This window comes from Schistocerca americana, chromosome 2 (assembly GCF_021461395.2).
Source record: "Schistocerca americana isolate TAMUIC-IGC-003095 chromosome 2, iqSchAmer2.1, whole genome shotgun sequence".
In the NCBI taxonomy this organism is placed as follows: Eukaryota; Metazoa; Arthropoda; class Insecta; order Orthoptera; family Acrididae; genus Schistocerca; species Schistocerca americana.
The window spans coordinates 572589001-572603922 of record NC_060120.1 but is presented as its reverse complement, the minus strand read 5'-3'; the positions used below and the strand labels follow the sequence as shown (position 1 = coordinate 572603922).

The 14922-nt window shown below is 38.6% G+C and overlaps 1 protein-coding gene across 1 annotated transcript in view; it reads right to left on the bottom strand.

The window, feature by feature from the left end:
* LOC124591556 (serine-protein kinase ATM-like) overlaps positions 1–14922 on the bottom strand; it is a 456741-nt gene that overhangs the window by 387147 nt on the left and 54672 nt on the right. Inside the window, exon 6 of the mRNA XM_047131742.1 lies at positions 1314–1449. Within this exon, the coding sequence (XP_046987698.1) occupies positions 1314–1449 (136 nt within the window). The remainder of the gene's footprint in view (positions 1–1313; positions 1450–14922) is intronic.

Here is a 14922-nt window from a genome sequence, read left to right as displayed (position 1 = left end):
AATGGTTATACAAGAGAACAAACAATAACATGGAATTACACGAAAATTATGAAAAGGTCTTGAGTGCCTAAAATACACTGCAAACTGTTACCAATTTAAGACAAAGGAAGGCTAGTATTTAGCACTCCACCAACAATGATGTCATTAGAGCCAGAGCACCAACTAAAATTGGCAAAAGGCATGTGAGAATCATTATAAACTTGCCAAGGAATAAAATCTAAGAGCACTATGTACTTAAATAGTAGGTTTATGGCAGAAATAGACTATGAAGACAGGAAGATCAATAGCTTCTGAGAGATTATGAGACTCTTGAGTATGTGTCTCCTAGTACAAGTTGAGAAGAAGTAACAATCACAGAGTACTTGCATTATGGGTTCACTAGGCATATGACAACAGTTCACTGGAAAAGAGAGAGAAAGGTTAGGAAGACTAATGACAAGCTCATTAAGATGGAAGGCAAGTTCCCTTTTCAAAGAGACCAGCCCAGAACTTGCCATAAGTGATTTAGTGAAACAACACAACATCTAAATCTGGGTAGTGAGATGGGTATTTGATTCCCAATCCATCTAAGTCTGAGTCTGATGAATTAATCACTGTGCCAACTCATTCAGTGGCAGAAAATATGGAGATGATAAATTGAGCACTTTCCATGCTGGCAACTGCTTAAACAACTGTAGTAAAGATGACAAGTGATTATGGAATGGTGGGAGCACAGGAAGAAATGGGATATAAGTGCAACTGTTGAGATCTCTACTAGTTGTCTCCCACAGAATCGGACACTGTTTGCACTGTTAGAAAAGACCAGTGTTGTGTGGCGTGGTTGCTTTTATGTTGTTTTCTTTAACCTATGTTGATTTCACTTTCGACTTATTTTCTCTTTCAAGATCATCACTCACGTTTGACTACTGATTGCTAAAAGCTTATTTAATAATTATATTATTGGATTTTATCTATTGTTTATTTCTGGATGGATGTCTTCATGTGTATTCTGGGAGACACACACAGCATTTGCAGTGCAAGGCACAAATTTACAGAAACTTAATCAATCTCATGTAACAACTGTAGATCAAGTTAACAGACCGAAATGCATGCATGCACACATTCACACCCACAAAATCTCTTTTGGCAAAAATTACATTATTGTTATAAAGACAGAACTAACTAACTTTCACGAAACCAAGCAAATTGTAACAGAAAACTGCTAACTATTGCATGAAAATTATATCACTTACACACAAAAGTTTATTTGTTTACCTGAGCTTGTTAAGAGAGGGGACATTAGAGACACAGTAAGAACAAAACTTCGTACTCACTTCTTTTTCAGTTTAAGACCAATAAATGATTGAGCACATCCAAATTTCACTATTCCATTAAGCACATCTGCTATTGCCGACATTTCCAGCTGCTGAGGTGGCTCTCTAAATAACCTCCAGAAAACTGCTGATAAATCTGGAATTCAAAATGCAAGAAACAGGAAACCTGAAGAAAAATCAAGCAGAACACATAATTTCCAAACATTAAATTGCTTTTCCAGCCTTAATTACCACTGACACAAACAACACAGTTCAGCCACAGTGAGATTCTAATTTAAAACTGGACACTAAATATTTTATTTAAAAACAGACAATCAAATAGCGATAATATTCATACTTAATATATCAGTCAAATTAAAAATGTAGGTCTTTCATACGGCTGTTATGAATAAAGAATGAACAACAAATAAAACAATGGAGGATCCTGAATGGAATAACAACATTACAAAAGGATAAATTGTTACTCAACATGTAAAGGAGATGATAAGTTGCAGACAGGCAAAACAATAAGACTGCTACACATTTGAGCTTTCAGTCAAACGTCTTCTTTTAATATAGGAAACATACACACATTCACCAAAGCACAACTCACGTACACATAACCACTGTCTCTGTCCACTAACAGCAGACTGCAAGCAATTGTGGCTGACGGGAGAAGCAGTCCACGAACGGTGGGGATATGGAGAAAGCAGGGGCACGGAGGGAGAGGGATGGCATGATAGGGGTGAGAAAGGGAGTAGTGCTGCTTGTAGGAGCATGCAGAGACATGGTGAGGGTAGGGCTGCTAGATGTAATTGGGGGGGGGGGGGGGGTGTTTGAGGGAGGTGGGGCAGAAAAGGGGAGGAGGGGAAAGAGACTAGAGGGTGCACTGATGGAACAAAAGGCTTTGTAGTGCTGGAATGGGAGCAGAGAAGAGGATAGCTGAATGAAGGACAGGTATTAGTGAAAGTTGAAGCCAGGGGGGTTACAGGAACATAGACTACAGGGTGTACATCCGGGAACACTTTCAATTATTTATTGCACTAGAACTAAACATTGTACATATTTCATACATAGTGCATTTTGAAGAGAAACTCTGAAAGTGATTTTTTTTTTCTTTTTTCCTTTTTTTTTACAAACATTTAATATGCAAACCATGAGTGACCCGGCAGACATCAATACAGTAACTGAATTCCTGCCATACCCATCCCAGTATGGCATCGCCAACTGTGGCAGTCATTTCCCGTATTCTCTACCGGAACTCTGCTACATCATGTGGTAGAGGGGGTACATACACCAGATGTTTAATGTGTCCCACAGAAAAATGTCACATGGAGTAAGATCTGGTGATTGGGGAGGCCATTTCATGAAACAGCTGTATCCTTCTGTAGCACAGCCGTTCCACTGATGCAGCATCTCCGTGTTCAGGTACCAACGAACTTCACGATGAAAATGGAGTGGAGCCCCATCCTCCTAAAAGATGAATAGAGAGTCTGATTGCATTTGAGGCATCAGCCATTGCTGCAACATGTACAAGTAGGACTATCCAGTGACTGTGCTCTCAGTGAAGAAGAATGGCCGTACAGTTTTCGACGTGACAAGACACAACAAACATTTACCTTTGGGGAATCATGGTCATATTCAATGCATTCCTGTGGATGCTTCGTACCCCAGATTCAACAATTATGCCTGTTCACTTTCCCATTAGTGTGAAAAGTGGCTTCGTCACTAAAAATTATGTAATCAACAACGCCATCCCCATCCTTATTCCATTGTTACAACTGTGAGCAAAACTCAAAACGCTTGTCTTAGTCTTCGTCATTGAGCTTCTGCACTAGATCCAATTTGAATGGTTTCATAGATAGCTTCTGTTGCAGGACTTTCCACACTGTCATTGGAGCCATTTCGAGTTCACGGGATGCCCAACGCACTGATTTCTTTGGACTCCTTACGAATGTCTCTCGTACACGTACCACATTCACTTCACTCACACTGGAATGTCCACTTCTGTTTGCTGGGCACAAGCAATCCATCATAACAAATTTGTTGTACCAGTGGTAAATGGCATTCCTTGTTGGTGACTTCCTACCGTACTTGGTTCTAAACATCCGTTGAACAGCTGTAGCACACTTGTTTTTGTCGAACTCCAACACACATAAAGCTCGCTCCACACCTGAACTCGCCATGCTTGTGACTAGAGCTGACTACTGGCAAATTACCAAACTGCGGCCGTATACATGAAAAAAAACTTCCAGGGTTTCTCTTCAAAATGACATATGTATGATATCTGTACAATGTTTGGTTCTTCTGCAATAAATAATTGGAATTGTTTCTGGACTTAATGTACACCCTGTATACTGCAGTGACAGATCTCATCTGTGCAGTTCAGAAAAGCTATTGTTGATACGAAATAACAAGATGGTGCAGGCTGTGAAGCAGTCACTGTAGTACAGCAACCTGTGAAAGCACTCATTATTTACAAACTAAGCTGCAACCACTGTGATGCTTTCTACATAAGCATGGCAACCACTGATGAAATACAACAAAGAGACTGCTGGACCACCCAGTTGCTGAACATGCTGTCCAACACAACATGCTCCACAGCCTGTGCCAACTGGATCCTTCCAACCAACACCAGCTTTTTTGTACTGCATAGATGAGAACACACTGTACAATATTTTATACACTCTTTTAGCCCCGTTGGCCTCAATCTTCAGCGGTGAATGGAAAAGAGGGGATCAACTCAATGTCGAGGAGAGCACATAGCGCAAGGATAGAAAACGTTCAATACATTTTGTTTGCAGTATTTCTACCTTTTTAGCTAATGGAGAATTGCATTGTATTCTGACTGAATTAATGCTGCCAACTGTGTGAATGTATATCATGTACTCTGTCTTTCTGTGAACATCTACCATGTTAAACTGCAGTTTGCCTGAATCTATTTGTAGACAGAATTGAATTGCCTTTAAAATTGAACACATATTCAGCAATAATATACATTACTGCAGGAACCAATAAAAGGTTAGGTTCGGGCCAGTGATGTACTTACGTGTTTCATGTCCCAGTGTTGTTGACGCTCACCTGAGGAAAGGTGGAACAAAAGGGGGTGTGTCAGCTGCTGGTCCTATGCTACCAATGAGAGATCAGTGGCAGACATGTTTGGAAGTGACAGATGATGAAATATTGTCGCATTCTCATGTCAATATACATGTGAAATCCGCTATGTATTAAGAAAGAAGCTGCATTTTCAGGCCTCACCATAACTACAATCTAGGAAGCTGCCACGTATCCTGAAGAAAGAACTAAATATTTTTAACAACAAACATTATAAGATTTCATTGCTGGCCATTTTAACTGCTCCAATTTGAACTGTGCTATTAGGTCCCACTATAACTTCCATCCTGAAAATTGGAGTGTATTTGAAAGAAACAGCTAAATATTTGTGACAACGAAGATTATAATAAATTTCAAAGCTACTTGTTTCACTTGCAACAATTCCACCTGTGCAGCTGTGAAACACATTGTGTTGGGCAGCACGTTCAGCAACTGGGTGGTCCACCTGTCTCTAGCTCAGAATTTGTCAGTGGCCACTTACGCAGACAGCCAGTTTGCCAACATAGAAAGCATCACAGTGACTGCACCTTAGTTCGTAAATCACATGAGTGCTTTCACAGGTAGTGCTACCTTTGATGGGATAGCTGATGCATGTGACCATGCTGGTATAGGTGGTGGTGATGGGAGGATGCGTGGGACAGGTCTTAAGTGTAATTCTATTGCAGGAATTTGAGCCATGAAAGAAGAGGTGGGTAACAGGGATATAGTAAGGATGGGCAAGGATTTGCGGAGTTCCTGCTCCTTTACCACACAGTGCCCTGCTCGTGATTATTGGTGCCGTTAGCCCCTACACTAACATCATTAATGCCCAGGGTATTGTCGTACTGAATACTATCTTTCCTAATGTCTGACTGACTCCAAACCTACAACCTCCTTCCTGGACACTATGGCCAACTGTATTCACACTGACAATCACTTCCCCTCTGAAGGCATCAGCAACAAATCCAGTGTACAGCAATGGGCATCCACATGGCACCATCCTGTGCCAATCTGTTCATGGGCGATCTAGAGGAAACCTTCCTATCCACCCAGAATCTCAAACCTTTCACCTGGTTTAGATTCATTGATGGCATCTTCATGATATGGATTCAGGGTGAAGATAACCAATCCACATTCCTCCAGAACCTCAACACCTCCCCCATTTGCTTTACCCAACATGCCACCTTCCTTGATTATGATCTCCTGCTCAAAAATGGCTACATCAGTACCTCCACCCATATCAAACCTACAACCTACCATCAATACTTCCTTCATGTACCAAAACACAAAGTACCACTCTCCTCATGACTCAGTACCACTCAGAACTGGAGCAACTGATTCATATGCTCCACTAGGGCTTGCACTACCTTTTGTTGTGCCCTGAAATGAGGAATGCCCCAACCACTATCTTCCTCACCCCTTCTACAGTGGTTTTCCAGTGGTCACCGAACCTACACAATATCCTCCCCCATTCCTACTCTGCCCCTGCTCCCACGTCCTTGTCTCATGGCTGATATCCCTGCAATAGACCTATATGCAAGACCTGTTGCATACATCCACCACCACCTAGTCCAGGCTGATCACAGGCATCACTTATCCCACTAAAGGCACATAATTATATGTAAAAGCACTCGTGTGATCTACAAACTAAGTTGCAACCACTGCGCTGCTTTCTATGTAGGCATGACAACCAACAAACTGTCTGACTGTATGAATGGCCACTGATGAAAAATGGTAAAGAGACAACCAGACTGCATCGTCTGGATCCTTCCTACTAACATCAGCTTTTCTGAACAGTGCAGATGAGAGATCTCCTTGCAATATTTTCTACAGTCCTATAGCCCCGCTGGCCTCCGTCTTCAGTGGTGAAGGGAAAGGAGGGGGTACAGAAATATGGCAGAACTACCAGTGAGATTTTTTGACCAGTCAATAAACATCTCAAAAAAGGTACACATTTAGAGAATAAGACACAAGCTCGACAGTCCTTTTGCAGTTCTGTTATTTCACAATTCCTTTCTGATTTTGCCTAAATTCTAATACGAATCAGGACCCCAACTTATTACTCCATCTTATTTTTCCAAAAGTCAAGAACAACGTATATTCAGTGGTGTAAACTATGATTTATCATTGATTACACACTCTCGTTCTGTTGAGTGCCAGCTGTCTACAAATATATTTTACATTTCACTATAAAGGCTTACTTGAAGGTGCGCATTTTAGAATCAACTTAGTCCTGACTGATGAATACTGAACGATATAACCAAATAAAGGAAGCAACTCAGCTGGATCTACAAGTGAAACTGGCAGGTTACAGAGGCATTTGTATTTCATTTGCTATGTATTTCTGCTGTAAGTTAGCTGTAATAGCTTATCTTTAATATCCTTATGGCAACAACAAAACTACACAAGCTATTACAGCAATATTCCCAAGGCTAAGATAAAGACTTTTCACAATATGTGTGTTGCTTCTCCAAAGCAGAGTAAGTTTTATGAATACCAAAGACACCTTTGTTACGGAAAATAAAATGCAAGGACATGGGAAAAAGTGGTAATGTAAAGCTTAGAAAAACAAACAGTATACAAACAATGTACTGTATTTATCCAAGTGCCAGACAACCCTGAATGTTAGCCCAAGCTGAAATATGAGAACCACGAAAATTTTATATTTACCATACTCTAGTCAAAATTACAAACTGTTTTACTGATACAATGTAACTGCCAAAAAAAGTCAACACTATACCTGCTCTAAACTTACTCCATTTATTGACTGTCTATATTTCGATTATACAAGGAGAAACAAAATAAACTAAAAGAAATGGTTCACATTATGTTATTAAGTTTTATCTTCACTGTTCTCTATCTAAGCCAGATGTCTGTAGTATCACTATTTTGGTTAGCACAGCTAAAATTGCTGCAAGTGAAACAAACAGCAATGAAATTTACAATAATCTTGGTTGTCACAAATATTTAGTTGTATCTTCTAAATATGCTCCAATTTTCAAGATGTGAGTTAGAGTGGGACCTAATGGAACAGTTTAAATTGCAGCAGGTGAAATGGGCAGCAATCAAAGCTTTAATGTTCGGTGTCAAAAACATTTGGTTATTTCTTCAGAGTACATGGCAGATTCCAAGATTGTGGTTACGGTGAGGCCTGAAAATGCAGCTTCTTTTTAAATACATAGTGGATTTCACATCTATATTGACATGAGAATATGACAATATTCCTTCATCTCTCACTTCCAAACATGCCTGCCACTGCTCTCTCATTGGCAGCATAGAACCTGCAACTTTCACACCCCTTTCCGTTCCACCATTCCTCAGGCGAGCATCGACAACATTAGGACATGAAACACAGAAGTACATCACCGGCCTGTACCTAACCTTTTATTGGTTCCTGCAGGAATGTATACTCTTGCTCAATATGTGTCCAATTTTAAAGGCAATTCAATTCTGACTACAAATGGATTCAGGCAAACTGCAGTTTAACATGGTAGATGTTCATAAAAAGACAGGGTACATGATATACATTCACACAGTTGGCAGCAGAATGAAGTTTGACACCCACATGCCACTCCCCTCCCCATATTCGTCTTAGTTCTCAGCGAAGCTTTTGTTACTGATCCCCCTCATACCTTTCTGATTTCCTCAAAAATTAAATCTGCACATGAGTTCAATTGCCAAAGATTCATCTGTAAATGTAAGACTCCATAAATGGAAGATGACACACTAATCTATCACACTATGTAAGAATGTTGACCTCAACAGCAGTAGCTTAATCTGTGAATGTAAGACTCCCATAATTTTTGGGTGACAAATTCTGGGAAAAAACCTCATCTTATATTCGGGCAATTATGTAATTACTGAAGAATTAACACACACTCATAAGTACGCTACTGGACTGAAAATATAAAAAGAAATATGCAACAAAAATGTGTCAATTATAAACACCATGATTCCACTTGTTTTTTATTTGCTTTAAAAAATTACAAGTGCTTAAAGTGGCTGTTACACAACTCAGCGGGAGAAATGTCCTGTAAATTAATTCAGTCAGAATACGATGCAATTCTCCATTAGTTGAAACTAGAAATATTGCAAACAAAATCTTGTGCATGCCATATATTGAACGCTTTTGATTACAATGCCATCCTTGCACTACAGTATCATATTAACTTACTATAACATTATCTTCATCTGTTTACATTGTACTTAGTGCTACAGAATCCTCACTCCACTACCTTAATTTGTAACTCAGTAAAACAATGTAGTTATGCCCCCCCACCCCCCTCCCCCTGCCCACAATCCTCTCTCTCCGTACATGAAATCTGTACTATATTTGCATGTGGTGGTAAATAAATACGTAAAAGTTAAAATGTGAACAAATTATAGCACCAGAAGAAGATACTGTATCCACATCAGATAAACTAGAAACAATTATTATTGGTTATATTATTATTGATTAAACATCTGCCATGGATGATAGTCATGCAAACACGTTAAACTAGGAGCAGTGGTAGTTGCATTATGTTTCCTAATTATTATGGTTCAAGAAGTAGTTCAACAAATATCTTGATACACTATAGTTATATTTTTAATTAACATTTTAAACAATAAGATAATAATACAAAATACACTCATGGCTAATGGCTACTTGTACCACTTTCATTTTTTTATTGGGGGGGGAGGGGGGGGGGATTTATTTCATTATTAAAATTAACTGAAAAATGGTACAGTATTTTTAATCATACGGGAATTTATTTGCAACCTAAAAATACTTAGTATTATTACTACTGCAATTATTATTTCAAAATTCTCATCAATAGTGTGGACTGTTCAAAACTGTATCTGAATTGTATTGTTACTTCCAAAAGTACACCAAATTAGTAGCTGTATCATTTTCTACATGCTTATTATAGTCTCCATTGCAAGATAACAAAGCTTAGACATGCAGTAAAAGTTCATTATAATGTTTTTCAAGCATATCAAGAAAGAAAATATCTTAATCAGAAGGTGATAGTTGATGTGAAAGTGGCGGTGTTTACAATAAGTACCACAAGTAACATGATAAGTGATACAAAAAATTCCACATACTAAAGACAAATTCATTATAATAACCAAAATTAATTAATTCATATAATAAAATACAAATTACTGTTTTAAGATAATGTAAATTACCCACCTTGTTGCTTCAGTGTATTTGTATTTCAATCTTCACTATCAAGTGAAGTACCACAATAGTCAGTACCCTGTACAATGGTTCAAATCTGCACTCAGTCATCCAGATTTCAGGTTTCCATTATTTCCCTAAATTGCTGTAGGCAAATACTGGAATGCTTCCTTTGAAAGAGCACAAATAATTACCTTCCCCAACTTTGAAACAATCCGAACTTGTACTACATAATGTACTCGTTGTTGATGGGATGTTAAACCCCATTTTCCTTCCTTCCTTCCTTCCTTCCTTCCTTCCTTCCAATGAAGATTACAGGTAACAGCATTTGGTGATTCAACTTTGTTACCACAGAGGTATCTGTGAATGTGACTAAAAAAACCAGTACTTGTTTCATTCCTACACTGCTGTGCCTTCAGCAACCCATAGTTCCCATGTATCCATGCCATTCTGGGGCAGAAGTGACCATATCAGTTTGTAGTGGTGTTAGCATTACCAATGTCATTACATTTGGTGCTAGAAGGAAGCCAATACAATGACTGATGTAACGGGACAATGATCAGCAGCATCATTTCAATGTAGTGAGTGGAAACGAAGTTTCTCAGGGTGTGTATGAAACTTTACCTCATACAAGTGTTGGTTACTACACTGTTTTTGGCTTAGATTTCTTACATGAACATCACGCTAAAACTGAACTTGAACAGCATATAGTGGAACTCGATGGGGCACTGTTCCATCTGGGGGAATTGCTGTCAATGCCACACTACCACAAACTTCGTCTCTTCGGAAAGGGGAGCCAATTAGACTACGTGCGCGGCCACAAAGGATTAATTTGCATGATAAAGTATTGCAAGGTACAGGAAAACTACTATAAGTGAGTGTAGCAACTGTTTTGCTGATAAACGTGTTGTGTAGTTGAGCCACTAAAGGAAAATGAGGAATTATATAAGGCATGATGTTTCACACACAGAAGTGTGGTACATGTACAGGAAACGGGCAGTAATGAGGTCATGCTCGTTGGAACAGATAACTTTGGGATTGAAGACATGGCTTTGTCTTGTGAGTTGATGGTTGCCTACTTGGAGACTTTAGAGGAATATAATTTAGATAGAATAAATTCAGAACCTAAGCTTAAACAAACTGCCAGTTTAACTGCATTTGAACAAAAAGTAGAACACTTGAAAGGAATTGAAAAGCTAACAATGGAGCATTTGTTACACACTCTGAGCATCTGTTTAATCGTCATTGGTCTTTGCCAGTGACCGTGGTGCAAGCATAGAATCCCAACTGAGAATAAATTGTCTGTATATTGTAAACCATGCAGGATATCATATTATTTGTAATGATGGAATAATTTATTAATAAATAGTTATGGAATGGTATTAGCGAGGAAAGTACCTGACCTTGGGGAGCACCAGTGGCAATTGTTAAAAAAAAAAAGAGTACAGACCACCAAAACTAATTCAGATGTGTTGTTATTACCGATATCTCAATAGTCGTGTGATTACAGACACTTACCTGATCCCAAATATAACAGAAACTTTGGATAACCTGGGACAGTGCAGGTATTTCTCCGCCATAGATCTGCAGAGTGGTTATCATCAGCTAGAAGTACCAACAGACAATCAGCCAAGAACAGCATTTACAGTTTCTTCAGGACAATACCAACATTGACGTATGCCATTTGGATTAAAGAACGCTCCAGCCAAGTCTCAGCATTTGTTGGATGGAGTTTTGAAAGAATTATAGCCAAGACAATGCATGGCATTTTAGGATGATATATTTGTCTTTGTAAAGGACATGGAAGAACATGTGCTATGGCTATGGGAGGGTGTTGAAGTGATCACCTGCCACCCATTAACACCCAGCATAGAAAAGTGTCTCTTGACATTACAGGAAGTACAATACTTAAGACATGTGATGACTTGTACAGGAGTCCGGATGGAGTTTAAATTGCTAAATGCCATATGGGACTTTCCAACACCACATACAGGCAAGGACTTACAATCTTTTTTTAGGCTCAGCAGATTATTAGAGAAAGTTTGTAACAAAATTTGCAGAGATAGCACAGCCTCTCACTCACCTACTGAAAAAAGGAGTGATGTTTCATTTGTGACTGGAGTGTGAAGATATGTTTGGTGAACTGAGAGAATTCTTGATAACTCAACTGATATTGGTTTTTCCAAATCATGAGAAGGAATTCTTATTAACATGTGATGCAAGCAATCATGTCTTGGCAGACAGCGCAGAGCATCTGATCACATCAGCTGAATAAACCAGAAGAAGTTACTTTAGTGCAGAGAAAGAAATACTGAGTCTCACCTAGAGCATACAATATTTTCAATGTTATTAATGAAGTAAGAAATTTAAAGTAATAACTAATCATGCAGCATTACAATGGCTATCAGGTTTGAAAGATCCATCAAGTAGCTAAACGTGGTGAATTTTATTTTGAGGTCATACATCACATGGTAACATGGATGGCCTCAATTGAAATGTTTGCGTGTTGCGAAGAGTGGATGACACCACTGCAGAATGACAGAAAGCACAAGCCCAAGATGAAGACCGTAAGCTATCTGCAATGCAGCCACAATTTATTGTGTACAACAAAATTCAGACCTTATGCTGTGGTTCTGGCAAGCTGCAGGAAGAAGTACTGAAAACAGGAACACAATCGTGTATTAGCTGGCTGCAGAGGTCGGAGAACACAGAATGATGTATAGCCAAACAGTATTGATGGTGAACACATAGGCTGGAAGTAGAACAATAGGAGAAGAACTGTGTGCCATGTGCATAGTGGGCTTAATTGAGTCATCGGTGTATTCCACTGCAAAGATTACCAGAAGCTAGTTAACCATTAGAAATGATCATTCTGGGCATAGCAGGTCCATTTGGGCAAATCTCGGCAGGGAATCGCAATGTACTTACGACAGATCACTCTTCTTGCTACATGGGAATGGTAGGTTTCCCAAATTAGCAAGCCAAAACAATGGCTCAGACCATGGTGAATAATTGATTGTTGAAGTTTGGTGTTCCAGAAAGATAAATTATGAACCAGGGAACGAATTTCATGTCAGAGCTAATGAAGCAACTTCATCATTTATTATGAATTCATGAACTGAGGGCAAGCGCATTACACTTGCTAGCAAATGGGAGAACAGAGTGCACACATTGGACAGTAGTGAAGACTTAATTAATTATGTCAACAGTAAGAATACAGACTGGGACATGCTATTACCCTATGTCGTGGCAGCGTATAATTCTGAGGTTCACAAGAATATGGGCCTCTCACCATACAAGATAATACACGGCCAAAAGGATTCTATCATCATTCAAGGTCATGATGCCTAAAATATTAATAAATGGGGAAATCTCTACGGAATTTCGCAAGCCAGATACAAAGTCAATGGAACATAAGGAACAGATGAGGCAATGTAATACCAAGTTATTTATTTACTGCCAATGGAGTAGGTGACATTAATGAGCCCTTATACACTGCAGGGAAAAACGAAAAAATTCTTTACTCGTTATCAAGGTCCTACCAAGTAGTCGAGATGACCCCTCCATTAAAGGAGGAACTGTAGCTATCTACTCTTACAACAATCACCAAGATGGCCATATCTGACCCTTTCAGTGTGTGCCACAACATTTTACCATAATTACCTGCATCAACCCCAACATATGGGGAAGGCAGTAGGAAGGGGAAGGTGGTATAGCAAGAGTGTGAAACGTAACAGGCCATGAAGACCCACTTAAAACGAACATTTTCCAGTCGAATTCATGATCGGACATGTAAACAAAATATGTAATTCGTCTGAAAAAATTACAGCTACAAAACTAACTACTACATTACAATTACCGTAAAGTATAGAAGCTCTGTAAATGAAGGGAACATTTTCCATGAAGGGAGCATCTAGTAACTAATAAAATATGAAAATGCATTATTGTAATTTCGTATTCGAGAAGTTCTGCTCGAATAAAATAATGGACACAAACCAATATAGGATTGTATTTGCTGTTCTGGAGCAAACATACGTTTATATATGTATTTTCAGTTTTTATATGTTAATTTTAATTGTTACTTAATCAAAAAATCATTTTACACAATGTCGAGGATTGTTAAGAAAGTATAAATAGTTACAGCTATGTAGTCAGGGGAGGTCAGTACTTTGTGAGTATTTGGACAGAAAGCACGTAGCTTGTTGAGTAAGATTCATTTCATTATTGTAAGTATGTTACTACTTATTTCAGTTTTGTCGAGAAGTTTTGATTTACTTTGAGACCGTAATAAATATTCTGCTGAAACATTATACTGGATTAAATATTCATTTAACTTTATAGTTAAATTTTATAGTAGCTATAAGAATCCAGGACTACGGCTGTGACAGATCGTCTGCAATGATAAGCACACGACCTTAAATCAAACTAATTCATAGTAACATATTAAGTGCAATCTACATGCATGTTGCCTTAAGCGTTAGGATCTAGAGTTACGCTGCTGTAAAAGCAGAGAGACAGTGTCTTAAAAATTTTGGAGTTTTATCAGCTGCACTTTTTTGTCATGCATCATGGTAATAAGAATATGGGAAGCAAATGATGTACAGATGGTAAAGGGTTTTTGGTCTTCTTTATATAATATATATTTAACCTGAGAGTTCACAAAAGTCTTTGAGCATTTGGGTGGCTTTATCTATGTACAGCTGCTGAATGACAGGTGACAAGTAACAATGTTAATTTGTTAATTTTAGTGTTGTGGTATGTTAACAGTTGATTTAGGGATACTATGGGGGCTGTTTATTTGAACCGATCCTGATTTCTTGTTAGTGTAGTAATTTGGGAGTTTGTTTCATTTTGCAATGAATTTCAGAAGACAGTGTACAATGTTTGTTTATTTTGATGTATAAATATAGTGTAAGTAAAGTACAGCTATGATTATTTTCAGGTTTTATATTTATATGAAGCACTGGGAAGTGACTCACAGCTGACATGTAATGCACCATTGGGGATACAATGGTGGTTCAAACCACCATATATATCTCTAAGATGAAGCAGTTTCTCAAGGAACACGTGTGGGAGGATACCCATGGGACAGCCTCACACCACAACCTTATTTCCAGAGGACAGGACCTCAATGGGTATACTGGGTGTATGATCCATTTGTAATTATCACAACTTGCCAAAATCAGGGAGATTAAAAGGGAGCAGAACGCTTAAATTACAGGACAGTGAGATACCTTTGAATGGAACTCGTCATTTTGGGACCAACTTTTCAGTTTCCAGCAACCATAACGGGTACCATGGCTCCAAATGTAAAATAGCCTCTATTGTTTATGCCTGATACGCTTTTGAAAATAATGCAATCTAGAAACTTGA